The 26,395-nt window shown below is 43.9% G+C and overlaps 2 protein-coding genes and 1 long non-coding RNA gene across 9 annotated transcripts in view; 2 read left to right on the forward strand and 1 right to left on the reverse strand.

Moving 5' to 3' along the window:
- Positions 1–5,932: 5,932 nt before the first annotated feature.
- Positions 5,933–15,236, forward strand: paqr3a (progestin and adipoQ receptor family member IIIa). 3 transcript variants are annotated; one of them, XM_077000826.1, is made up of 7 exons: positions 5,933–6,086; positions 6,983–7,185; positions 7,312–7,474; positions 8,381–8,536; positions 10,436–10,633; positions 10,884–10,974; positions 11,459–15,236. In XM_077000826.1, the coding sequence occupies exons 2-7, from the start codon at positions 7,016–7,018 to the stop codon at positions 11,599–11,601; spliced, it is 921 nt and encodes a 306-aa protein (XP_076856941.1). In that variant the 5' UTR covers positions 5,933–6,086; positions 6,983–7,015; the 3' UTR covers positions 11,602–15,236. The 3 variants fall into 3 exon arrangements, with proteins under 3 accessions (XP_076856941.1, XP_076856940.1, XP_076856942.1); XM_077000825.1 differs by lacking the exon at positions 5,933–6,086 and adding an exon at positions 6,116–6,516; XM_077000827.1 differs by lacking the exon at positions 5,933–6,086 and adding an exon at positions 6,694–6,833.
- bmp2k (BMP2 inducible kinase) overlaps positions 13,175–26,395 on the reverse strand; it is a 39,732-nt gene continuing 26,511 nt past the window's right edge. For 3 of the 5 annotated variants that reach the window (XM_077000822.1, XM_077000823.1, XM_077000819.1), the window contains 5 exons: positions 22,483–22,572; positions 21,361–21,518; positions 21,082–21,236; positions 20,825–20,944; positions 13,175–15,804 (listed from right to left, as the gene is read on the reverse strand). In XM_077000822.1, the coding sequence (XP_076856937.1) occupies positions 14,426–15,804; positions 20,825–20,944; positions 21,082–21,236; positions 21,361–21,518; positions 22,483–22,572 (1,902 nt within the window). In that variant the 3' untranslated portion in view covers positions 13,175–14,425. The remainder of the gene's footprint in view (positions 15,805–20,824; positions 20,945–21,081; positions 21,237–21,360; positions 21,519–22,482; positions 22,573–26,395) is intronic. The other 2 variants (XM_077000824.1, XM_077000820.1) reach the window with 1 other exon arrangement.
- LOC143510938 (uncharacterized) lies at positions 21,458–25,049 on the forward strand. Its single transcript, XR_013130116.1, has 2 exons — positions 21,458–21,590; positions 25,019–25,049. It is a non-coding gene; the product is annotated as an uncharacterized LOC143510938 (long non-coding RNA).

Below are 26,395 nucleotides of genomic sequence, written 5' to 3' on the forward strand. Positions count from 1 at the left end.
AACAGACAGAGAGAGAGAGAGAGAGAGAGAGAGAGAGAGAAAGAGAGAGAGAGAACAAGAGCGAGAGAGAGACAGAGAGAGAGAGAACAAGAGCGAGAGAGAGAGAGAGAGAGAGAGAGAGAGAGAGAGAGAGAGAGAGAGAGAGAGCTCTGTATGCATTATGTCCACATTGACGTGTCAAGTGTTAGATTAACTGCCCCCTCAAGTTCCTTTTATTTCCCTGTTCCGGGCAACGCTCATTTACATAAACAGATAATCCCTGATAAAAATTTCCATTAGACAAAGGTGAAATGGATCAATTTTCTCTGCCAAGATAAATCTTACGTTTTACACCGACAGGGTCATTACCCAGGCCACATTTCAGAAATAATGTATTTAAAAATCAGCCGATAGCAGCCATTCCCAGCTTTCCAATTACTTTTAAGAAAAGCTTATTCTGTGGACAATAAAGCACATTATGGCACAATATGATACAGTCCATAAAGATCACAGTGTTTGATGAGAGGTTACAGAAAGCTCAGCATATTTAGGGGGGATGTCACAACCCCACGGTTATTGCTGACGCCTCTCCGAGCCCACCATGCAAATGTCCTGTTACATCCAGTCCAAATAGATTAACTGTCCTGTTAAAAAATAAACACTTTTTTTCCATTTCTCTTTTTCCTCTGATCCCTCTCTCTCCCCTCCCACATCTCTTCATCGTTTTCTGGCTTATGAAAGGTTTGTGGATTGACAAGGGCTGAAAGGTGATGCCATCAGTGCTGGAGTGAAGGGGTGAATGAAAATCTCATTAGTTCTCCCCTTCCGGCCACAGATACCTCGCTGACCTTGAGACACTCCCCATAGACACAGGCAGCCCTCTCTTTCCCAGCGTAAGGTGGGTCCCTCGTGTGGCCTTCGGTCCCGCTCGTTGCCGTGGGGAGGGATGTGGGGTGGTCCCAACGCAAGTGCTGTTGAACTAGCGCCAGTCTGGTGGAACGGCAAAGGTGTGGGCCCCTCCCAGGGCGGGATCGGGTTCAGGGCCGAGGCTGGTTCTGCGTATGGCCGACACCACATCCCTCCACTGGGCCTCTCACACCACCTCCCCTTCCTCGCAGACTGGAGAAAAGCATCCGCTCGAGGGTAAACTCCCTCAATCACTGCCCTCAGTCAGGATGCAAATAGGCCTCACAAACTTTGGTTCAAAAACAAGGAAGCTATGATCTTGCAAGTCGTCTGTGGAAGCTATGATCTTGCAAGTCGTCTGTGCTATGTTGAGGTTTGATAAACAGCGTTGAAGTTAAAGCAGAACATGAGAACGAGAGACATTGAATCCATTATGAGAAAAAAAATCCATTCTTTTGACAGTGTTGGGTGGATGTGTTCTTTATAGGAATTTATGACAATGATTCCACAGTGAATATCGGCTATAATTCAGCTAGTGGCATTTAAGGTTGTGGAACTCGGGTACTGAAAATGACAAATTGCTTTACTTTGAAAAGGTTCTTGCAGAAGCTGTTCAAACATGTGACGCTTTAAACTGACAGGGATATCAAGATTCAGTCTCCTAAAAATATCGGTCTTTTCATCACACTAAAAGCACCAGAGAATTTTGTTCGGCCCGCATTTTTAAGGTAAAAAATAGTTTTGGAATGTTGTGTTATTCTTTATTTGAAAAAAAAAACAATATTTATTAGTTTGAAAATGTCTCTTGATTTAAGTGAAAGGAGAACGTCAATGAACGTAGAATGCGCTATGCGGAGGTAGCTAAGCAGTGACAGACGGCCGTAAGATGGGGCAACCCAGAAAGAGTTGCCATAGTACCATCTAGTGGCTACATGGACAATGTTCATCCGCATAAAAAATAGGGCAGAGCGCCAGTCATTTGTAGCCTACAGTTCAAGCAATAATTTTGGAAAGCTGTTAAAAATGTTTTTTTTTTTCTACATTTCAGTGCAACAAGCTTTTGACTTGGCATTCCTTCTTTGTAGTCTTTATTTACCAGATGTTAAAACAAGGAATGTTAAAATAACAAATAAAAACAAGTGGTGTGACCCCAAATCCTGTTTTTACATCTAATATCATCATAGTAAATTATTTTTAATATTCACTGGAGGCTATTTGTGGCCAAAGAAATTATGACCATAATTCTATTGTATGTTTTCCCTGATGACCTGACCTTCAGTAATCGAGACGACAGCTTGATGATGGCAGAAGGGTGACATCTACAGGATAAACAGAGACGTGCACACATCGTTCAGCCCAGGACATTTTTAGTTTTTCTACACCCTTTACCTACGCCAAGGAGTGAAGGTGTTATACGATAAACACATTTGGACACTATTATGAACATGGTTGATAACCATGTTGATACTGCAATTATGAAAAATAAAAATTAGCACTCTCTATCATATCACCATTAGCTACAGGCTATTATGATATTAAGGTAGGAAAATTATTAATAAAATTATTAATGAAAATAGTTTGATGAGTCTATAAGAAATTACTGAACGGGTGTTAGTTTCAGAATTTGTTGATATAGCAAACTCTTGTGTTTGAGGACTTGCATTACACGTTATTTATTAATCAAAAAGCATTTCTCCAACATGGGAGGCAAAAACAAACAAACAAACCAAAAACCCAGTCCCTTTCACCTTCACAGGGTCCCACAACGCTCTTTACCTTGCTGGTGAAGCTACGTTGAAAGCATGAATAATCAAGTCAGTTTCTTAATAAACCCATCTTTGGTCTTGAACGACTGGGCTGGGGCATAAAGAACAGACGTAAGGAAGCCTAATGTATCTGGGGCTACTACATGGAGAGGATTATGACTTCCATACATGAGGACTTGTCGAGGTTCAAACAGAGCGACTGGCATTTCTCCCGTATTAAAGCACTCTGCACCACTTCCTTGTAATAAACCGCCTCTGCCTCTTTCCATCAAGGCCACAGCCGGCAGCTGTTCGACCCCCTGCTGTAAGCGGGGGCAACAAGGCAGTGGCCACATCAGCTCTCGACCTGCCCCAACGTTCAGATCCTCCAAAAATAGACCCGACCGCAGACACCACACAAACAGAGGCGGTCAGGCGGCGGGACGCGGAATCGGATGCGACACACATGCGGCTGAAGAACCGCGAGTGGCGTCCGAGCCGGTGATCCATAATCTCGGCGTGTGTGCCAGGGAGCGGAGGCCGCAGCAGATGTCTCGTGGCCGAGATGGTAATAAAAGCCGACGAGAGCGAGCGGGGAGTGTTAACGGCCTCGGCGAGGCCACTGTCAGGTTGGCCGAGTCTTCCCCACGTACCCCCGTGTCTCTCCGCGACGGCGGGCTGGACTCTGCTGTGTCTGTGCGGTTCTGACTTTGCCCTCACGGTAGGGTGCCGTGTTTCCGCGCAGTGTGGTTTCCGAAGGCACTGCTCGGTCGGGGGACTGGGGTTTGCTTGTTGGCTGAGCTTGAGACTACTGATGAAAATGTTAACAAAGCGGCTTGGATAAAGGGCAGATGTCAACAGGGTGTGTTATCGGTGCGTCTTGTGGTTGCGACGTAGTCTTTGACAAAGTTAATGTCTCTAAAAGTCCCCACATTCACCAATAGCCCATCCTTCTGTTGATGCCATAGAGATGCCTTCCACATAGATACTTGTTCTAGAGAATTTGTTGGAAGGAAAATTGTGATAGCTCTCCTTAGCTGCCACGTTGGGACTGCCTGAGTTGGGCAAATTGTCTTGGCAGAACATTTGACAGCCTGTTGAAGAGCAATGTGCTGAAAGGTGAATTGGGAGTGTTAATGAAGAACACACTCCCATTTAGAGAAGACAGTTATCTGTGGTGTAAACGCTGAGGAAAGGCTGGGGCAGTACTGTTTCTGCACCACAGGGACATAACTGCCCTGCACTCTTCCCACAATTGTACTATTGCTTACACAAGTTTCTTGATTTGCAATTCCAGACATTGATCATAATCTACTGAAGATGAGACTGGTGAAGTTGTGTTCAAGTACACAAATCCTTTACCTTTAAGTGAAAGTTGACACAACCTGGTATATTAAAGCTAATACAGTATCCAGAAATGTACTTTGGTGAAATATTTGGTACACATAACTATTATATCGATAACCCCATGTATATATGCATCGATTCCCATTTTTGACCCTGCAACTTGCTTAGACTTCAAAAATGCAGTTTATGGACAAAAAAAAAAGATGGCAGGAAAAAAATCTTAATTGCCATTCTTCAATTAACATGATACATTTGCCAATTATGGACAAAAAATATTTTGAATACATAATACATAAATATATAATATTTTAAATACAAAACATTTAGTTAAAATGTTATTTCACTAATTAACTGTAAATGTATGTGATATTGATATTCTCACAAATTTTAACAGTAAAACAACCAGTGCATTTGTCAGCAAGACATGATATAGTATGTTTGCTTAATCTCTCTGTGATACTGATAAGATGGAAGTTAAGGCCAGCTTGCTTCAAAGCCACGTTCATGTCTATTTGTGATCAACAAATGTTCTTGCTTCAGAGGGCCCTCTGATGTGTGTGGCTTGCACCTCATGTGAGCATTATGTAGTCTAATGAAACTAACACCACATGTGCAGTGGGATATGATTTTCAGAATTAAAAGTAGCAAATCAAAACAAACATTAAAAAAGAGAACAAGTTAGTATCATCACGGAGTGAGATATGGCTGTTGCACTGTTAGCATCACGGAGTGAGATACAGCTGTCGCACTGTTAGTGAGCTTCACAGAGTGAGATACGGCTGTTGCACTGTTAGGCTCTTTTTATTCCTAAAGTTTTATTCAAACATGTCTGCCTTTAAAAAAATACATTTCTATCTATTATATGACTGCACATTTGTTGTGTTCTTTTGCGGGCCACATAATGGAGGATGGGGTCCATTTTGAGTCTTGATCCTCCCAGTGTTTCATCCTAATCTGTTTAGAGAGTTTTTCCTTGCCACTGTCACCCCTGGTTTGCTCATTAAGGATCTGGACCCATGCGATTGTAAAGCTGCTTTGTGGCAACATGTGTTGTATATAAATAAATTTGACTTTGACTTGCTTTTCATTTAATTTCATGTTATTTATAATGAATGTTTGCTTTTTTCTTCAACTGAGAACACACTGCTCCAGATAAACCTTTTAGATAGGGAGGACCCATTCAAATGACATTTGCTCATGACATGATTCTTAGGGCTTCAGCAGTTTTTGTTTTCTAGGGTGAGGTCTAGATATATAACTGCCCTATTTATAATGAGTATCATCCGATTCTGTGTTTACTTCAGATTTGTCATATCATCATATTGTCATTGTCACTTTCACAATCTCCAAATGATATGTGATTGAGACTTGTATGTCCAGTTAAATCTCGAATTTGTATAATGCTTTGTACAACATAAGCTGTCACAAAACAGCTTTACAGAAATCATCTATGGGCTACACATTGAACCATTAAATGCATTCTTGCCCAGCTTCACATTGACTTGAGTATTAGTTGTACTAGCACTCTACAGAGAGGGTAGCAAACTAATTCATATTCAGAGGACAGCAAACCTGACAGAAAAACAACCTCTTTAAATCATACTTTGTACCCACCATCACAAACCACTAAATCTGCTAATCAAAATAATAAAAGAAAACATGACAAACTTGCTTACTTGATTTAGTTATGAGTATATATTAGTACTGCCTGAAAATAAATTGTTTTGCTACCTAAGTATATATTGGAAGCTCGACATTAATCTTGGGCAAATTACACAATATTAAAGTTAGATGTTTAAAATATGTCTCATTTGCATTAGTCCAGTTCACCATATCCATTTTAAAATATAAAATTCAGTTCTCCAGTTTTTGCATTTAGGAAAGTATGCATATAATGACCGTTTAAAGCGAGATCGTGACATACTATTCTTCCTACCAGACAAAATCCCAAAGTGAACTATTAAATAGATTCAGGAACCATATCTGGACGTTACGTGTTACAGCGCAGCGATGCACGTTCATTAGTTTTGCAACTATTTTAATTGCTGATTTAATGCCACATGATGTGAGAATTATTCAAATTAAATCAACGTTAATAGAAATATATCGGTAAGTTTCTTTTACGAAGATGAAGAAGGGTAAATCGCCTCTCCTGTGTGTAGACAACAAAGACCACAGGGGTGTAGCAGCACATTCTTGTGTCACTGAAAGAGTAGCGAGTAAATGAGCAATTACGGCACAGGCTTTCAGACTTGGTGTAAGGGCTTTACCTCGTCAGATGTTCACACAGAGACAAATATTAGTGTTAACCCCTAACCTGACATATCGAGACGAGGGAGATCACATTCGTGCAGTATAAACGTCGGTGTGAAATGTTTCACTAATAAAAGCGTACAGGCTGCTGGTTCGCCGGGCCGCTGTTGAGCCAGTTAGCCACATAGCGTAGTTAGGCGGCGAGAAAGCTATTAGCTCGTTACTAGCTAATGATCTGCTACGCAAATGGACTGTCAACCATATATTTAATATATCTAATTCAAAGGTGAGTAAACACCAGATTAGTGATTTAGTGGGCATGTTGTGGCACGACTGACACGGATTTGTGCGCAACGCATTACCGTTCGCTGTGGATAGCGTGTAATAGCACTGGCTACCTAGCTAGCTAACGTGACGTTTTTTTTTATTAATGTGCTTTCATCGTGATAACTGCAGTTAACTAGATTTCGCTCCTTTATTTACGTATATCTGAAATATATGTAAAATGAAAGCTAACCAACATCGGGTAGTGTCAGGTTAGCATTACAGCGTGTTGGTGGAGTGAAGATCTGGGCCTGTCGGGAGTGAACACACCTCAGCCCAGTTACGTTTAGTAACCGGTTAAGATACGTAGGCCTAGACTAGCTGGACAAACGTTTGGATTGATGTATTCATGTCATTTTGTCCCGCCTGTGTTACAACTGCAACTGCTCAAACAGTTTTGACTAACAAACTTTCGTTATGTCTCCCAGCTCATGCTGTGCGTGTGACTCCGCGAAGCCGCCATGAAGAACACACAGTACATAGAACTGGGCAGCTATCAGTACTGGCCCGTCCTGGTACCAAGGGGGATACGCTTGTATACATATGAGCAGGTTCCGGGGTTTCTTAGGGAAAACCCATACATCACCGATGGGTACAGGGCATACCTGACCTCTAGACTATGTATTAAAAGGTGAGTAAACGGATAAAGATTTTCAATTAAATTGAGGCAAAAAAAGAGCCTAGCTACTTGACCAGACAAAATATGCGGCAGTGCTCACCTCTGACAATTATTCTGATATTTTTTTCTTCTTTATAGTCTTTTTATTCTTTCCAATGAGACAGTGAATATCTGGAGTCATCTGCTAGGTTTTCTCCTGTTTTTCTCGCTGGGGATATACGACATGGTAGCTGTGCTACCTGTGATTGGAGTCACTCGAGAGGACTACGTTATCTACTCCATTGGCCTTTTCTGCTATCAGGTGTGCTTTTACCACTTCTCAGCTTGAATTTACTTTATTGTAAACTGTCAAACTTGCTATGTAACTATACTTGGGAATTTTAGGGCAGTCATGGCCTGGCGGTTAGAGAACTGGTCTTGTGACCGGAGGGTCGTGGGTTCGGTTCCCAGACCTGAGGCCATGACTGAGGTGCCCCTGAGCAAGGCCCTTAACCCTCAATTGCTCACTTGTATAAAAATGAGATAAAAATGTAAGTCGCTCTGGATAAGGGCGTCTGCCAAATGCCATAAAATGTAAATTAATTGTGGAGGTTTTTTATCTTGGAATGAGTTTAACTGTGTTCAAGAGTATTGTGATTTTACTACACACAAAAAACTTTCAATGTAGTATTATGCAGAGAAGAATTGGTTAGCCACGCAAGCTCATTCACAGTTGAGAGAATTTCTGCTTTTTTGTGTGGCAAAGTACCAGACTCTAAGCAGTTATTTTCAATTCATCACCTTTAAAAGTCGGCTACTCTAATGGCTGAAGGTGTTAATGTGCCATCATCCCGTTTTTAGTAGGTGTAGAAAGGAGGGAAATAGCAGCCTCCTACTGTGGTGTCTGCTCTCCAAGCATACGGAGGTAGCCTAGACACTCTACCAACTCCCAGGACGCTTTAAACGCCATGCCAAACATGCAGTCGCCGCTAATGCGGAGCTGCCTATATGTTAGTTAGGCTTCAGATGGAAACCCGTGCAGCTGAATGTTTTTACATTTGAGTAAGAACTGTGGGGGCGATCCCTAATTGACCCTCCGTGCAGTGCACAACTGGGTGGGCGCGTGTTTGCAAACACGATGTCAGTCTGTGAAATGTGGGGTTTTGCTTTAGCTGGCAGCCGCTGGAGTCTCGGTGGCCCCATCTCACCGGCCCTGGTTTGTTTCTAGGTGTGCATGTTGTGCTCGGTGGGCTATCACCTCTTCAGCTGTCACCGCTCGGAGAAGACCAGCCGGCGCTGGATGGCACTGGATTATGCCGGAATCTCCATCGGAACCTTGGGCTGCTACGTTCCGGGCGTGTTCTACGCCTTTTACTGCAATAACGTAAGTAATCGTCATTGGCCTGTTCGAGCTCAGTAGGAGTAGTAGATTTGTCGAGAGGCTTGTTAGATGGCCAGAGGCCTGGTCACAAAATGAGTCCTTCACATGAAGAATAAGACTAAATTGAGTTTTTTAAGGATAACAGGCTAGAAACATGTAAAATATATAAAAGGAATAATTTTTTTTTTTATTCGGAGGGGTCACAGGAGTGCAGAAGTGCTTTTAGTCTAGATTTAAAAGTGGTGAAGGTTTGGGAGTGGAAGATTCTCATTCCATCAAATGAGCAAATGGCTTGCTTTGGCTGCTAATGACCTCAGCTTTCCGTGGCATGTCATTAAAACGCATTAGCTATTCAGAGTAAAGTGAGTGTTGTAGGCTAGTTCTGTACCGTGGTGAACTGTAGTTGAAAATTTATGTCATATCATGGCTTTTGAGAATTAAAATGTGACCAGTTGTCCACTACAGAATGTTCAGACATGAATATGTCTGCGTTAGCCACGTGATGCATGACAGAAGCCTGCAACACCTCATTCGGCAACCTGATTGGCTGCCACTTGGGCGAGACACTTCTCATTTGCATAAAAAAGTTCCGCTTTTTTATTGGCTCACTGTTCCACGGTGCCACCCGCATCGGAGCAGAACTACTGCCTGTGTGCAGAGAAAACAATGGAAGTGGGGGGAGGGTGGGCCTCACTCTGCTATACAGCTATTCCACTAGCAAGGGTTAGCGCCACGCTAGCACACTCAGCATTTAGGCCGATTCCAACTCGAGCGGAAGTAAACTGTCCCATGTGATTGACGTGAAGAGATGAGTGTTTACAGTGCGCCTGTGGCATGTGTGTATGTATGTGTGCGGGGGGTGAGATCCAGACAGGGATAGATTAATTAGTTGGCCCAAGGAGCGTGGTCCCATGGTGGTCCAGCAGCAGATGGTCAGCCCGCTTTTGCTGTGGGCATATGCTACCTGTGAAACAGATACCGAGCAAGTAGTCACCTTTAGCAAGGGAGAACGCTTGAGAGTGAAGCCGTGGGCACTGTGCTCGCGTCCTGGGTGTGTGTTGAGAATGACCTCTCCCTTGCCACATTCGCCCCGTCTCCTGTGTGTATGACCTACAACGAATGCACCGGTCATTTTCGTGGAGCGTATAACACTGCTGTAGTGCTAGCTCTTCAGAGTTGCTGTCCGGAAAGTGCTGCCTGACTGAAGTCGTTTGGCGGAGGACAGAGTGCTCTTTGTCTCGGGCGGATGGCTAGTGCAGCTTTGACACACTTGGATGGGGAACACGGAGAGCAGGCTGCGTGCACCAGTCCCACAGCTCCCACTGGCTCACTGCAGAGCGACACCGCGATTGGCCACGTTGAGCCCCCCCACGCACCCCCAACCCCCACTCACACACGTGTGCACACACACACACACACACACACACACACACACACACACACACACATATTGGAAGTGCTGGCTTATTGTGCCCCAGAATGCGGCGGAAATCTGCTCCAGCCCAAAGCAGATGGCCACGTTGGTGGACCCACTCCGTCACTCCTGTTCCCCACCATATGACATTCACACGTGGGTGAGCCATCTCCACTCTCCCTCTGCCAAGTGTTTAGCTTTGCTTTTTGGGTGACTACTCAATCAGCCAAGTCCCCCAAGAGAAAGAGACTGTGTTCCCTCTTCCTCTCTCACTTCTCACAATCACTTTCTAGATCCATCACACAAGGTAGTTTATTTAAGCCATGCTGTAGGCGCTTGGAGAATTGATTCCTTTTACCGTTATCGTTGTGTTGACTTCCAAACTTCGTCTATGTTGCGTGAGGTCTGTTTCAAAGGAACATATGTGGTGATGTAGTACTTAATTGTATGTCGCACACATACTGACTGTGTGTGGTTGTCTTTTCCAGTACTGGCGACAGGTGTACCTCGTCATGGTCCTGGCCATGACCCTGGGACTCTTCTTTGCCCAGATACACCCTCATTACTTGACCAAGCAGTGGCAGACACTTCGCTCGGTCATCTTCTGCTCCGTAGCTGCCTATGGCCTGGTGCCCACCCTGCACTGGATCTGTCTGAGTGGGGGCTTCAGTGCCGCCGTCGTGCAGGTAACGGCCCAGAGCCCCCCAGACCGTGGGCATACGCAACTTTGGCAAAAGCACAAATGTTCTACAGTGGAGTCTGAAATTAACTGTACATTTTGCGTAAGGATCTGTTGTTACTAGGATCTTAAATCTCATTTCATGTTGGTTTTTTCATCCGGTTTTCATCTTTTAAGTATTTATTTACTCTTTATATTGTTTGTATTTACTCAATATTTAAGTATTCATGTAGTGTTGTGTTGTGGTGGATTTTCAGGGTTTCGCTCCCAGAGTGCTGATCATGTATTTCTTTGCTGCGACTGCCTTTGTCTTCTATCTCTCCAAAGTCCCGGAGCGCTACTTCCCAGGTACAGTACCACCCGACACACAGCCGCTTGGCCCCTTCACTCAGTACTGCTGGTGATTGATTGGAGGATCGTGTCAAGAAAGCTTTGTTCAGAAGGATTGTTTGTGTGTGTGATCCACAGTCAGTGTTGCTTAACTGTTCGTTTGCTTCCTGGCACATTCTTATGCATTAAAGAAAATTAATAAATTTGAAAACTTTCCATCACAAATGCTTTGTGTGTGTGTGTGTGTGTGTGTGTGTGTGTGTGTGTGTGTGTGTGTGTGTGTGATCCATGGTGAATCACAGTAAAGGACTCTACTATTCTTAGCATAATAGTCTGTCCTGCTGATTAAGTGTGGAGGAAGCACCTCCTATATTGTATTGTCAAATAAAACGGTCAGTTAAAGGAAAGCTGGAAATGCCTCCGTGCTGCGTTTAACGCGACAGATGTACTCCAGCGCAAAGCCCAGTCTGTTCACGCTCCTCTGTGCTTCTTCTACCCCAAGGTCAGCTGAACTACCTGGGCTCCAGCCACCAGGTGTGGCACGTCCTGGTGGTGCTGATGTTCTACTGGTGGCACCAGTCGGCCCTGTTCATCACCAGCTACCGCCACACACACCCCTGCCCCGACTACCCCCAGCATGCCTAGAGACGCACCAGCGCCACTGACGGGACAGCTGCGCCAGGACAGGTCGTCCCTGTAAAAGACGGGGACTTCATCTGTTCACTGCCTTTCTGTGCTCGGTGAACACGCCCTCCGTTTAGCACGAGGCAGTCGTAGGTGTGTGTGTGTGTATCTGTTCATTCAGTCTGTATTCATTCTGACTGATATTGATTGCTGCAGGCTGTGAACGTCTATAGTGAAACAAATTAATTCACTTCGCAGTTTTTGACTTTCCTATAAAGCCAGTTGGCAGACATTACTTAACGGAGTTTTTTTTGTAAATATTTAAGGGGCATAGGTGTTTTATTAAAAATAGCATTGAGGGGTAGTGTTTTTATGGAGTATTATTAAGACGTCACATTACTTGGAAGGGCCGGGATGCAGCACTGATGGGGAGGTGTCACCGTGTCACTTTTACAAGGTGGGATCTGATTTGGGTTTCTACACATCATGAATCCTACATTGGTCAGGCATGTCATGTGGTCATGGCCTCCGTGTGGGGCCACAGAGAGCAAGTACATAGTGTCTGTACTTGGCCCGCAAGTGGAAGAAGCAGCCTGTACATTTGTGAACCGTTTTGGTGCATTCTGACCGACACACACTATTTCAGATTTTAAGAATCACTGTTGCTTTTATACGTTCACCTTGGTGGAGCTTTTAAGATTTGTAGTCTGTTTGAATCTATTGCTCCAGCCAACGAGACTAGTTAGAACAAATACAAAAAATATGCAGAGCTTGTCAGCTTGTTTCAAATTCACATTACCTGCTTTTACCTTTCAAAATTGTGAATTCTCATCCACATGTGACCAGGTAGTATATATTTGGAACATCTGACACATGTATGAAATCCAAAGATTTTAATACTGCATTACCAGTGACAGTATGAATATGATCTAAAGCCACTCTGTGGACATTTTTAAAGCTGGTTGTAGGCAGCATCTTAAAACATTAATTCTTAACTTCTCCATCTTAAGTTTAATCATCAGTGTCGGTATAAGGTCTGTCAATTTAAATTGGTGTATTTTTTAAATGTTTTGCAATTTACAGTTTACATTTTGTTCAATAAGTGCAATGCAGAATCCAGAACCATGTCCTGCTGAACGTTCCTTGCAGCACTAAAGTGCTGAAGTACTGAACACTGCACTCGTCTGCTCCACTTCTATAGCTTTGACAAACTAAAAAAAAAAAAGTGCGCTGTTGTACTTGTTTAACTCATTTTTCTGTCGTGTCACTTTTTTTGATGTTACTCAAATATTTATTTCCAGTGTTAATGTAATGGTGATGGTGAGACACTATTTTAGGTAACCAGAATGTCAATTACTGATACCACTTCTTTTGTACTCAGTGAAGTCCTTGGAAAGGTTATTTTTCCCCCTAGGCAGTCATATTGAAAAATGTTCCTGGTCTTTTATGAATGAACTCATGTAGGAAAAAAAAAATAAATCAAGGGAATATTTCTTTTCTTAATATTACTTTTGCAGCATGATGTGTAAAGGAATTACCCAAAGGCAACGAAACTAGTGTTTGAATCATTAATGGAATAAAACCAAGAGCTTAAAAAAAAAAAGAATTCAATATTTTATTGCATTGTTATATAGCTGTGTAGCAAGATAAAAAGAGAAACAGTAAGTATTGCAATGTTAAGTTCAATTGGTAAAAGAAGCTTAAAAAAGTTGATTTAGTCGATGGTGTGCCAAGTGCTATAAAGCTCAACATTATTCCAAATATAGCTCAAAATTGCCCTTTTCCCCTGATTTCCAGTGAATTGTGTCCCATGATGGTGCCTTATAATTTGCAGGTTCCGAGGCCTTTTTCTCTGCAACTTAAACAAAAACTGAATAAATACATTCAAGTCATTTCCCTTTTTGAAGAGGGCTATCTATTCATGATTGTAGTTTTAAAAGTATGTGTATACACATAGCAGGTGGGATATCCACGAGTTGATATTTTGAATATTAATGTGTTCAAAATGAAATGGACTTCACGTCAGCTTAGGAGGCCATTTGCATGTGACAAGCTCTTAAACAGTGTCACAGTAGTTCTCTTGGATAGTGATTCCCTTTTCCCTTCAGTATTTATGGGGAAAACCATGGGTCAACACAGCTATAAGATCTGTTTTTCAAATGCACTTAAAATGCTCAACTATTCATACAAAATGGTACATAAAACAAGTTTGGCGAAGGCCTACACTAAAATGATTCTGGTGACTGAAGAGCCACAACAGTCGTTCATGAAGTGCAGTCAAGCATGGTGGAGCATTCCCACATAAGGCAATATGGTGTCAAACTAACCTCGTAGATCATGCAGGAAGCAACAACCTACTCAAGGACCACTGACGACTTGGTGGTCCGTGATTGAGCACGCGCTTAGATTTAGTGCAACGCTAAATCTGGCATCGAATACAAACAAAAAGGGTAGCATATCGTCAACTTTTTCGCTAATGTTTTCTCAGAGCACGTTGTGATGCAGCATAAAAGGCTTCTCAGCGATCAGGTACAGACATAAGGTTACACAAACGAAAGGCTTAAAAAAAACAAACAACCAAACAATAAAACATCCATACACATGTTCAAGTCAAGTTCAGGAAAAAAAAAGTTACTCCAATGTCAAGTTAGGTATTAAAATAGTTAAAAGCTGTAAAAGTTGTTTTTTTAATCTAAAACAAAGGCCTGTGATTTGTTGGGACACAGACTGAGATCGCACCACAAAGCTGCCATCTGTTAGGTAAATTTCAAAAGGTCGCTTTGACTTTGCATAATGTAGCAGCATTTGTGTGAGTGCACTCGGTGTGTGCCGGAAGACGTGCTATTCACTGCTTTGAGGGGAAAGGTGCAGCTCCAAAGGGGTCAAGATCTATTTGTGGGGGTTGCTGAGTCCCACGTTGGATCACTAATTCAGTGAAAGGCACAGCCCCAAAGTCATCCATTTTGTTGCCATCAAATGTGGCATGGAGCGAACCAGTCCTGGATCTGCTATTGGCTGAGTGGATGTCACTTTTGTTGTCCCCCAGACCCGGGAGCTGGCCGTGGCGAACGCCGTCTTGTGGGTGAAAAGGCTTGGCGCCAAAGGGGTCCAGGACGGCCTCTTCAGCAGACAGCACTGTACCCTTGTCTTTCACTTCACTCATTGACGTGATGCTGATGTTCTCTTTGGAGGCACTGAGGAACTCGTTGCTACTTTGTGAGTCCCTCCTGCCTGCCTTTCTGTGGCGCCGGGCGCGTTCAGGGGTGCGGAAGCTTGGCTTACCGCTCTTCCTGCCGCTCGTGGGGGTGCTGTGATGACGCTTGCCGTTGCCACCGCTGGCCTCTTGTTTCGTTCGTCTCTGCCGGGATGAGAGCTTCTGGAGGCTGCGCTGTTTCGCCTTCTGCTGCTGTGGGCTTTGTGCTTCATCGAACAACACTTGGCTGAAGATATCCTCCTGGCTTCTGGAGGTGGGTCCCGTGTGGCTGGGCTGGAAGGGGGTGAAGCCAAACATGTCCACGCTGGCTGGGGATACAGGGGGTGTCTGGCCTGTGGGAGGGTCGCCACTCTTGCTTGACTTGGAGAGGTTTCTGCTGAAGGGGGCTTTGGTGAACACGTCAAACTCCTCTGTGGTGTTTTCCTGGCTTGCTTGCCTGAAGGGGGCTTGGGCAAAAACATCTACGCTTTCTGGTAACACTCTGGGCTGACCACTGCCGACGAAAGGCACGGCGCCAAAGACGTCCACGTCGCTCGTGCCAGGCATGGCCACGCTGGGTGAAGCAGGAGGGCTGATGCTGCTAGTTTCAGATTCACCTCTGCTGGTTCCCGTACCAACTGCTGAAGGCTTGTCAACTGGCAGTCTCCCTTTTGCTTTCCTCTGATCGTTGTCAGAGTCAGAGCTACGTTTATCCTCCTCATCCTCAACCTCCTCCTCAGAGTCCATGAGCAGTGGCCTCTGGCCCAGGTTCTCTGGCTCGGTGTCTTCATGCTCACTGTTCAGGCCTTCATCTTCCTCCACCTCTTCATCTTCACTGCTTTTAGGCGAAGGAGGATCCGACTCAAAGTCGCTGTCTGACTCCTCCCCGGCTTTGTGAGCTAGCTGGTCAGGGGTGGAGCTCTTTTTCACAGGCTCCTCCTCCTTGGCAGGTAGCTGGACATCCTCCTCCAGTGCAGCTATGGCAACAGTGGCCTCTACATGTTGATGCTCTGTTGTGTGCACTCCAGGTCCTGGTAGAAACAGGATACAAGTGACACAGCAGTTAGCATCATGTTCTGAAATACAAACAAATGGAGACGTGCGGTGCAGTTTGACCACCACTCAAAATTGCTAGGCAGACCATTTTCATTGCCAACTCAAAATATGCTACAGTCATTTTAATGTTCCAACTGAGCGCAATTTAAAGGTAACATTGTTCCCACAAAATAAGAAAGGGATGTGTACAGATGGGCCATGTCGTAATATGGGAAGGGTTTAAGAAGAATGGAAAAGTGAAAGGGAGGGGGCTATGTTAAGGCTGAGAACACGATTACTTCATTGTTCTGTGTTGTGTAATGATGCCTCTTATCCCTTGTAAACGGAACAAAATGCTGTGGAATTTGCAAAAGCTGGATTACTGCAATATGCAATTTGTATTTCCCTAGGTGCAACCTTGAAGGCATCTTGTGTTTTAAAGACAAAGCCCAACAAATTGTGAACTAACAAAACAGAAGGCATAATGAAGGAGAATTATAGAACTCATATGGTCAAAAAGCTGCTCTTTTCCAGCAAAGCCTATTCCGTCTTGGCCACGGGAAGAACTAAAGATTTAAGAGTCCAGAAATAAGATCTACATCGCTCCAAGGAAAGCTTTTTTAAATGGCCATGTAAATAAATGGAACCCTATTCCCAAATCTGTCCATCCAAAGTAAATTGATCAAAACTTTTGTGTACAGTGATCGTAATCTATAAAAATCTATTAAAAAATATGGCAATAAAGAACTTCACAAAACAGAGGGTCCTATCTTTATCAACATAAATACACACACATATACATTGCTAGTGAGCTGTTTTGCACCCCCGCATCCCCCCAGATCCTTAGTGTAGCTGGTCAGAGCCACATACCTCATGCTGTGCAGGCAGAGCGGCAAATCTGTTACCATGTAAACCCTCCAAACTGGCAGGACTAGATGAAGGGTTAGCCAAACAGTGTGTTATGTACCAGTTCGCTTATAAAAAGGGAAGCTGGAAGGAGCAGGAGGGACGTAACAAGAAAAGTAACGGGGAGGGGGAAAAAATATTCTTACGGTCTGCAGGAGAGCATGGCAGAGTAATCACGGCCAGCTCTCACAGGTGGAACAATGTGACTCCAATCATGTCCGATCCAAACCTGGAACATTCTGTGATGGGATTTATTTATTTTGAGTCTGGAAAAATACTAGTAACATTAATGGAGCGGTTAAGCCTGCAGACAATGATGGGAATATAGGCAATCTAGAACACCGAACAGGGGTGGTGGTAGGATGCGCTCTGGCTGCCAAGCCCTCCTACTAGATAACACTATGTGCCTCCTGTCCATGGTCAACTAGATAACACTATATGTGCCTCCTGTCCATGGTCAACTAGCTGTTCTGTCCATATTATATTAAAAAAATTATGAACCACAATGCCATCTGCTATAAACCAGTGCCGTTTCATACCACACCATTATGTCAGGACACATCAGGTTTACATATCTAACCAAATTCAGTGCCTTTACTTTGTTTTGAAAATGTATCAATTTGTTATAATCACAATCATTTTAATAATAAATGTTATTTAGCAAAAATACATGTAGTTTATAGCTTAGTGTATAGCCAATGGTACACAAAATCACAAAGGTTATTCCTGCTTAAGAATGTGACATGTTCACAGTCTACTAGATTACCGCATGCTTCTACCATAGTCCATAGCACAAATGTGTAGAAAGTAGGTGTGTTAAAAGAATGAACTACAAATCTGGGTCAACATGTTTTACATACAGGAGTAGAACTAAAGATTCTCAAGTCCAGTTTACTTTATGGACTGAGACATGAAATTCACTTAGATGTTTAACATTACACTTATGCATGAGATAAAGACAGCCACGCTCATCATTCTAAGAGCATCTTGCTTGTGTGGTATAGAATGAATCTGATTTTGGTAACCCAGAATAAATCCCAACAGTAGTAACTCTGCTCCAGTCACAGGCCTCTTTAACAAAATCAACAAAAAAATATATTGTTTTTAGATCAAATTTTATTTAGCATTAGCAGTTTGTGAAGAAACACATTCAGTTATACATTATGATACATGAGCATTTACATTTCTGTCTCACAGAAAGAGAACATTCTATACAACTTATCCAACTAATGTTTTTGTATAAATATATGGAAAGGAGGTCATTGAAGAGGTGGACTTGTGCTGCTGATAGAATTTAATCTCTGCTTGGCCCACGAGGCATCCTGGGCAGTTTCCCAAAAGCAACACAGCGCATGAACTGAAAGATGGCAGAGTGAGTGCAGCTATGCTAACGCTAACGTCTGACAAATCCGAACGGTGCTCCAATGTTTTTAGGATCCTGGGTAGTTAGAGCCACTCTGCACCAACAAATGTCCTATCTAGCCATAATGGCCTAAATCTTACCAAGCTTTAAGATAAAAGTACAGACAATCTTTAAATCTTCAAGTAATCACGTGTGAAGCAGAGTGGCTTCAATTAACTACGCTAACCTGCACCCATATTTCCAGTAGAAAACAGATCACAGATCACGACAGACAGACACCTATGATGAAAGCAACAGCTTTGACGCAAGGGCTGAAGCAGTAATGAACACAGGAATGCAGCCCTTACGGGGCCTGTAAACTAATTCCCCAGGCGCGTTATGAGCTTGGATGCTTGGTTTTCAGCACCATTTTTCGTTCCTACGTACATGCACGATTATAGTGTAAAATGTGGCTCAGCTGTCTGTCAAATCAGTTGAGGTTTTCACATTGACCCAATTTAAAACAAAAAATAAATAATATATCGCCGCCCCCCCCCCCCCTCCCTCATCAGTACCTTATTCAACCAAGATGTCTCTGAGAATGGCTGTCTTTATCCAACATAAAATGACATAAGTAAACAATCAAATGATAGAACGGGTACCAGACATGGTGATGCTGGTGTTATGAGATGAAAAAGTAAGAAGACTAGGAGTCCAGCACATGGACTCAAAACTGGATGGTTGACTTACCTTTGGCCAAAGAAAGTCTTAGTTAACAATGTATGTTGAGCACCTATGGGAACTCTTTCCAGTCTACTCAATAGTGGGCCTGTCTCCCAACACAGTTTGAATCTAATCCTATAATAGAACTGTATTTCAATAGAGAATCCCAGAATGATTTAATCCAAAACTAGGCTTAATCTGCATGCAGAAAACAAGCCATATATTTTCACATTTGAGTCGATGAGTTATTTATGCATCAGGATCGAGCTGTTTGCTGCTTAGAAAAATGAGAAAGCAGCAATGAAGTGTAGTGATGCATTCACCTCGCTTTTCCAAGCACTAACACCAGAAGGTCCCTGCATTCTCAGACACAGCCTGGTTCTACGGCATATGCTAACAAGCGATCAAGAAGAAGTGAATGCACGCTAGCATGGGCTACACAGCAAAGCGTCACATTTCACGAGGGGGAAACAAAAAACAAAACACCCCACACAGGAAAATGAGGATGGAGCACATGTAGTTCCATTTGCAGATCCAGCAGTCCTCCGATTGTGTATCTAAACTCAAGCTAATGAACCTGCCTATGTTCTCCAAAGTTCCCTAAATTGGCAAAGTATTTTCACAGTTTAAAAAAAAGACAGAAAGAAGAAAAAGAAAAAAAAACAGGGCTCAATCAGGGAATCAAAGCCAATTTTAACACTGGAGAGTAGCTTGTGATTAACTCTAGGAGAAATTGGCATGTTTGCCACAAGTAAACACAGTGGCTATGAAGATCTCTGGAAGTGTTTTATTAAGTGAGATCCATTAGCATGTACCTGAGAAATCTTGGCTTCTGCCTCAATAACCAATGAAGTAAAAAACCTACAAAAACAACCCCCAAAATAAAACAAAACAAAAAATAAAAAAAAACAGCTAATTGAGATAAACCCATGAACGCAAATCAGTTTGTTCAAGAATTAAGAGTTAACTATTCTTTCATGTCAAACTGATGCAATTTAGCATGGAGACGCCAAACTGAATGGCTCCAACATATTGACTCATGTTATAAGCATTTGGGTTGCATTTCCCTTTCATTTAAAGTCACTATTATTCTTTCTCTATTCTAATAAAAAGGGTCGTCACCTATGCTGCAGTCTAGAAAAGGCTCAAGTCAGTGATCTACTGCATCTAAACAATCTCTAGGCTACTTACATTTTAAGTGCTTACAGAGTCATTTAGTGGATAAAGGCGTAAAAGTGAAGTCTTCCAACAACACTAAAGTGCAAAGGCCTCCTCAACAAAAACAGGCAGAACCAGGTCATGAAGCATGGTGGCACTAGACAGCCCTGTGCTAGTTTGGGCCTGCAGTATATGGCCTTATGCAGGTAACATAAGACAAGCAGCCATACAACTTAGGTCCTTTAGGTGGAATAAAACATTAAAAGAAAGACTGAAGAAATTTGGTACTTTGATTGCGATGGTCTATATCTGTCTTGCAGTGCTTCTAATTGTTTTCAGGGTGGGAAGGGGTTCTCTAGAGCATCACACCGCATGCAGTCTGTGGAGGATATGCCTATTGCTTTGTCTGCCCTACAGAGACCTGGTCCACTGCTCTACATATAGATTAACATTCACAGTGCCACCTGCTGCCTGTCGACCTATGTTACAAACACAGATGCTTATATACTCTTTAAAGTACTTTGAATCCCGCCTCACTCCCGACTCCAAAGGTAACTGTGTGTCACACTGTCGCATCCAGAGAGTGGAAGGAGGAAGACGTGACGACTGGGATTTGGGCTGGGGGTGACCAAGATGGGATAATAACAGGGCATTTTGTGGTCAGGTTCTTTCGACTGGGGTATGGAGTGGAACAGTTAGTCCCTTTGTCTGAGGGGAGGGATACTAACAGGGAACCTTGTGGTCAGGCTCTTTGACTGAGGGGAGGGATACTAACAGGGAGTCGTGTGATCGGGCTCTTTGACTGAGGGGAGGGATACTAACAGGGAGTTGTGTGGTCAGGCTCTTTAACTCAGGGCAGGGTGGGTGAGCCAGCCACTAGAACTTGCCTGCGTTGGCCACGAAGGGCACAGAGCCGAAGAGGTCCTCAGGGAGCAGGGGCCGCAGCGCCCCCTGCTGCCTGTCTGTGCCACCAGCCTCTACACTGGCAGCTCTCTCCACTGGTTTCTCTGAGGGGAGGAAGTGGGAAGACAGAGGCATTACAGTGGGTATACCATGAGGCACACATGCCCTCTGCTGGAGAGGGAGTGTAATTATAATAACGGTGGTAAAGTAATACGATGAGAAGAAGCCTGGCAACACTTGCTTGCTCGCAGAAGGTCAAACTCCCTGTCCAGCAGTTCCTCTTCTGTCAGCTTGGAGAAGTTGTCCTCTCCAAAGGGGTTCCAGCCAGACATGTCAGGAGGGTTTGTGCCAGGCTGAAGACTGGGGCTGACCATCTCCGACACGGGCATGGCCATCCTGTCAGGGATGACAAACATGAGAAAAGCACTACAACGTCGAACATGACGGCGTCTGCGAGTCTTTAAGTGTTTCTGTGGGTGGGCTGTAACATGATTAAAAGGAGAGGGGGAGGGGCAGCTACCTGGCGTTGGCGAATGGTGGGTCTCCAGGGGAGGGACCAGCGGGGCTGTAGGAGCCCAGGGGGGCCTGGAACTCCAGGGGGGAGATGTAGGGCACCTGCTGGGCTAGAGCACACTGCTGTTGCTGGGCTGCGAAGGCCTGTTGGTACTGGTGCAGCTGCTGAAGGGAAAGCAGACAGTGACCAGGCTGTACTGAGAAGACACGATGGACGTGATGGTCTACAGTGACGATGTAGGTGGGGTATTCTCATGACCTAATGATGACATCTCTCTCCCACAGACATGCACATGTGCAGGCACGCCTACATACACACGCATTCTTTTAGATGGGAGTAATGAGTATTCAAAGACAATTGGGGCAAACAATACAATTCAAATGTACTACAAACTTAATGTATTAAACTAAAAGCTTTCAGAATAATTTTCCCCACTAAAATACTAAACTTACAAACAAATGTGTTTGCGGTGGTGTAGGTGGGAAGCCTCTTTTTGATCTGAAGTGACCATTATGGACACAGAGACAGTCAGACAGTGACAGATAACCCCTTGCTTTTCCCTACAGTGTAATTGCTTCATATGTTACGATTTAACACAGAGAATCGGTCGATTTCACCCCCCATTCAATCCCCTGATGGCTTCGCATGGAGCAGATTGCATCTGAAATTAAACAGATGGTAACCATTCGGTGGAAAACGAGCTAAAAATTGCACCGCCTTAACATTATGTATTTAGAGAGAGTCCGTTAGCGGCGCTTCCATGTTTTGCGTAAATACATTTGGGAGGAATTACTGACGGACGCGACCGACCGGCATGGACCTGCGCTCAGGAGTCTGCTGGCACCCAGCGCTGCTGCAGGGTGCGTGGCCAAATTAGTAGTTGATGCAGCGTGGTGCAATCCAACTGGAATTTTCTAATCTGAATAATATACACAGACATTTGTATACTGATGACTCGACCCAAAACATGCTCCCTTTAATGTCCCACAACAGGGCCCACACCAGAGGTATTTAAACCGGACTGGGATCGAGGCAGAAGCGAGAAATGTGTATCTAACTGTGGATCTAAAGACGGTCCCTAGAAGAGGGTGGGCGAGGGTGTGGCCCGGGGTCCAGGCGGGCGCTCACCAGGGCGCTGTAGTGCTGCGGAGGGTGATACAGGGACTGCTGCTGGAACATCTGCTGCATCTGCAGGTTCTGCTGCATGGCCTGCTGATACTGACAGACAGAGAGCGAGAGAGAGACAGAGCGTTTACTATTTTCCCCCCTAATAAATGTACTTAAGTATGAAGAAAGAAAGAAAGAAAAAAAAAAACAAACAATCTTAGCAACATTCAAAAGTTCTTTAATTGACTCTAAAAACATGCATTTCACCACAGAATGATATTGTAGCTTGATCTATGCATTTTGTATTGTCCAGACTGGTGTGTGTCTAATCTTCAATTAACACCAAAACAATTACGACATTTAAAGTTGTCAGAACAGCATACTGGGCCCATTTCCTTTGGCAAAACCGACGGGGCAGAGCAGGAGCCCTGTGACGCTAACATGGAGCAGCCACAAGGCCGTGTGAGGAGAGAGCTGCTTAAGAGCTGTCTGCAAACAGCTGCGCTAGGCCATCTGACCCATTAACAGAGCAAGGCACGATTAACCAGCTGACAACCTGCTGTGCTCCCCAACACATGCTGCTCATTCTCCACTCAAACACACAGCCCACAGCGCCATCTGTCTGCATGCACCTGAAATGAATACACAAGGACCCTTCTCAAGACAAACGTGACAAGCCAAATAAACTCATTTGATCATTTTTAAACTGCAGGCCAAAATGCCACAAAGTACCTGTTGTGCAATGGCACATGCCAGTGATTGATACAGGGGTTTAAAAAATTATAATTCAGAACAAGGACAGTAGCAGCACAGAACCCTGCAAGAATGCCGAAGTTCAGTCAGACAGGGAGAGCGTTCGTTGAGTAGTGGCAGTGAAGGAAACTGGGGAAAAGATGAAAACCCAAGGGGAAGGACCACGACATATCAGCAGAGCAGAAGCAGCAGCGTGGAACTGAATGGCACTGCATGTCCGAACTAGCAAACTACAGCAAGACACGGAACAGGGAAAGGGTGAGTTTAGAGCACTAGTGGAACAGCGATGGTGTAGGAGGCTCTCTCTCCGTGATGGGGAGATGGTGTAGGAGGCTCTCTCTCCGTGATGGGGAGATGGTGTAGGAGGCTCTCTCTCCGTGATGGGGAGATGGTGTAGGAGGCTCTCTCTCCGTGATGGGGAGATGATAGGTTGTGGACATTTATCCCAGCTCTCCGCTTTTTACAGACAAGCACACAGTGTTCTCAGGAAGCGGCCGCCTGGTCTGGAGAGTGTGGAGAAACCTGACCCAGGGCTAGCTAGGCTGCTCTCCCCGGCGCTGGAGAGGAAGTGGGTCGGGACAGATGTGCAATCGTCGAGCCTTTGGGAGCGTGGGAGGAATGAGCCCTGGACCAGATGGTAGTCGCCTAGGAACCCCAATGATTCAGCCATGTTCACAGAGAGTAACTGGGATTGAGGACAACTGGGGCCAATACGGAGGGCTTTAGTCATCCGAAAAGTCGAAGAGTCTCCGAGTCACCCTTCAAATGTTTGGAAAAGTGCACATTTTCAAAAAAGTTGGCAGATATAAGCATGACGTAGAGTTTCCATCCACTACAGTTAAGCTTAAAAACTCAAGATGACAAGACGATTAGAGGTTAATCACAAAGGGCTTGGTGGGTGGTGCTTGTGCATGTGAAGAATGCCAGACCAAAAGCGAACAGATTTAATCCTGCATTTCTTCTCAACAGACTATCAGGGTCGAAATGCTGCGACTTTGGCACCACAACATTCCCATTATTTCAGGAAAACACTCTTCGGTCGCCCTGTACTGCATTTGAACTTCTCGACATGCCAGCTCATCCAAGCGTATACCTCATCCAAACAAACTCTTCATGATATTCTGGGTGATATTTCACAAAAATTCTCTGGAAACACAGAAAGGCCGTGCGTGTAGAGTAAGCCCACATCAGTAGGACAGCGCCCCCTGTAGGACACAGTGGTGGCAGAACAGAGGACGGCAGCTGTTGCTGAGAATGTTCCAGCACTGGCGTGTTGCATTTATGACAAACACGGTGGTCTGCTCCAAACATCTCGAAACACAGCAAACCAACGTGATGGTGGCAACCCATGAATTTGTCTTTATTTGAGCTGACCAGAAGTGGCTCGTCCTTCAGACGTCAGGACAGGGCGATCCTCCCTTGCTCTTCTGCCCAGGGGCCCCTGACCCAGATCCCAGGCCATGGTCTGGACCATGTAACAATAAGCCAATTCAAACAATTCTGGTTCATTTCAATTCAAAACGATACCATCTCCCTAAAGATCATGAAGTAAATCCACATAGGGACCGAAGACAACAGAACCGTGACCTCCAGAACCCAAAGCTTGGCAGCCTCCATTACCCAGAGTGCTTACAGCACTTTACACACATCATTTTTTGGCTAATTGCCAATGTCTAAAAATCACAAACTGGCAGATATTTTCGTACGAGAACGATTCACCAGATATTAGATCATATAACAAAGGGCTGATTATTTTGTCCCCTCACTAAATTGTTAATAAAGAATGTTTTGGTTTTTTTGTAAGGTGCTGATCAAGATTTTTACAGAAAACAAAGGATCACGAGGAAAAGGATCCAGCCAGTCAACATCATGAGACAGTAACAGTGGATTTACAGAAGTGCATCATCCAACAAGAACACATCCCCTTCATCGATGCTTTGTGCCAACACCTCCATTATCAGACTGATCTAATGGGCTTGCATCTGCAGCCTCTGAACATGCAGTGCGAGTTAGGGGTGTGCAATCAGACGATATAAAATCGTGAATGGCGAGGACGAGTGTAGAATCGCAGGCGATCTACCAAATTAGAGAAATCGTATAGCATGCCTTTGCCAATCAACGCAATGACTTTTTTTTATGCTGGTTCCCGCCGATGCGGCAGACGTAGGACTGACCAATCACAGCGAACTGTGTGTCTTCCACGCCTCCATGTTGTGTTTGTAAAAACAAAGTGGACAACGATGGCTGAAAGCCAAACGAGGAGATGGTAAAGAAGAGGAAATCCACCTCTGTAATCTGGAATTGGTTAGAATTTTCTTCCACTGACCAAGACCAAACTTCAGTGATATGTAAGGTGTGCAAAGAATATGTGAAAACGTCCGATGCCAGTACAACAAATTTATACAATCACTTGAGACATAGGCATCCCAAGGAATAGGCCGAAAGTGAAACAATGCGGGCAGCCACCAGACAAGCTGCGGCTTCGGTGGTTTATACTTTCGCGAGTGACCGTTGCGCGCAACTCCGCACACCTCGCGTGAACGGCGGAGTCGTTCATACTTGCCGCATCACATTCTTTGCAGTGTTGTCCGAAACGATATGTGGTAGTATAAAGACACACCCCTCAAAAACAGGGGAAGGAACATTTACCTGACCTGTTAATGTTGCTTTGTGTTTCAGGTTTGAAAAGTGCTGGAATTTAGGCTAAAGTACTTGAAAATGCTTGAAATTGTAACTACTTCATTTCACAACAAATAGCTGTCTGACTGAACAGTTCTCTTGTATTACGTTACTCTTGTAATTCCAGGATGAAACATGAGAGAACGTGAAGACGTTATGATTGGGTGTTTTGAAAATAAATAACCATTAAATAATGTGATAAAAAAAGTGAATTATTTCGAATCATTTCGACTATATGCATAAATATTTAACTTAAAGTTTAACATGCTGGGAAATATTGTATATTTAGTTCAATAGTGCACTTTATCAGTGTCGTGTGTTGTTTACATTTTTTGTTTACAATGTTTGCACATGGAAAATTGCAATATCATTCATTAAAATCTGCTTATAAAGAAAGCTTTGTAGCCTCCAATATTTTTTTTGGATGGAAGATCGTGATAAAAAAAAATCGAAATCGTGATTTTATGCAAAAAAATCGTGATACAATTTTTCCCCACATATC

This window comes from Brachyhypopomus gauderio, chromosome 3, assembly GCF_052324685.1.
Source record: "Brachyhypopomus gauderio isolate BG-103 chromosome 3, BGAUD_0.2, whole genome shotgun sequence".
Taxonomy (NCBI): Eukaryota; Metazoa; Chordata; class Actinopteri; order Gymnotiformes; family Hypopomidae; genus Brachyhypopomus; species Brachyhypopomus gauderio.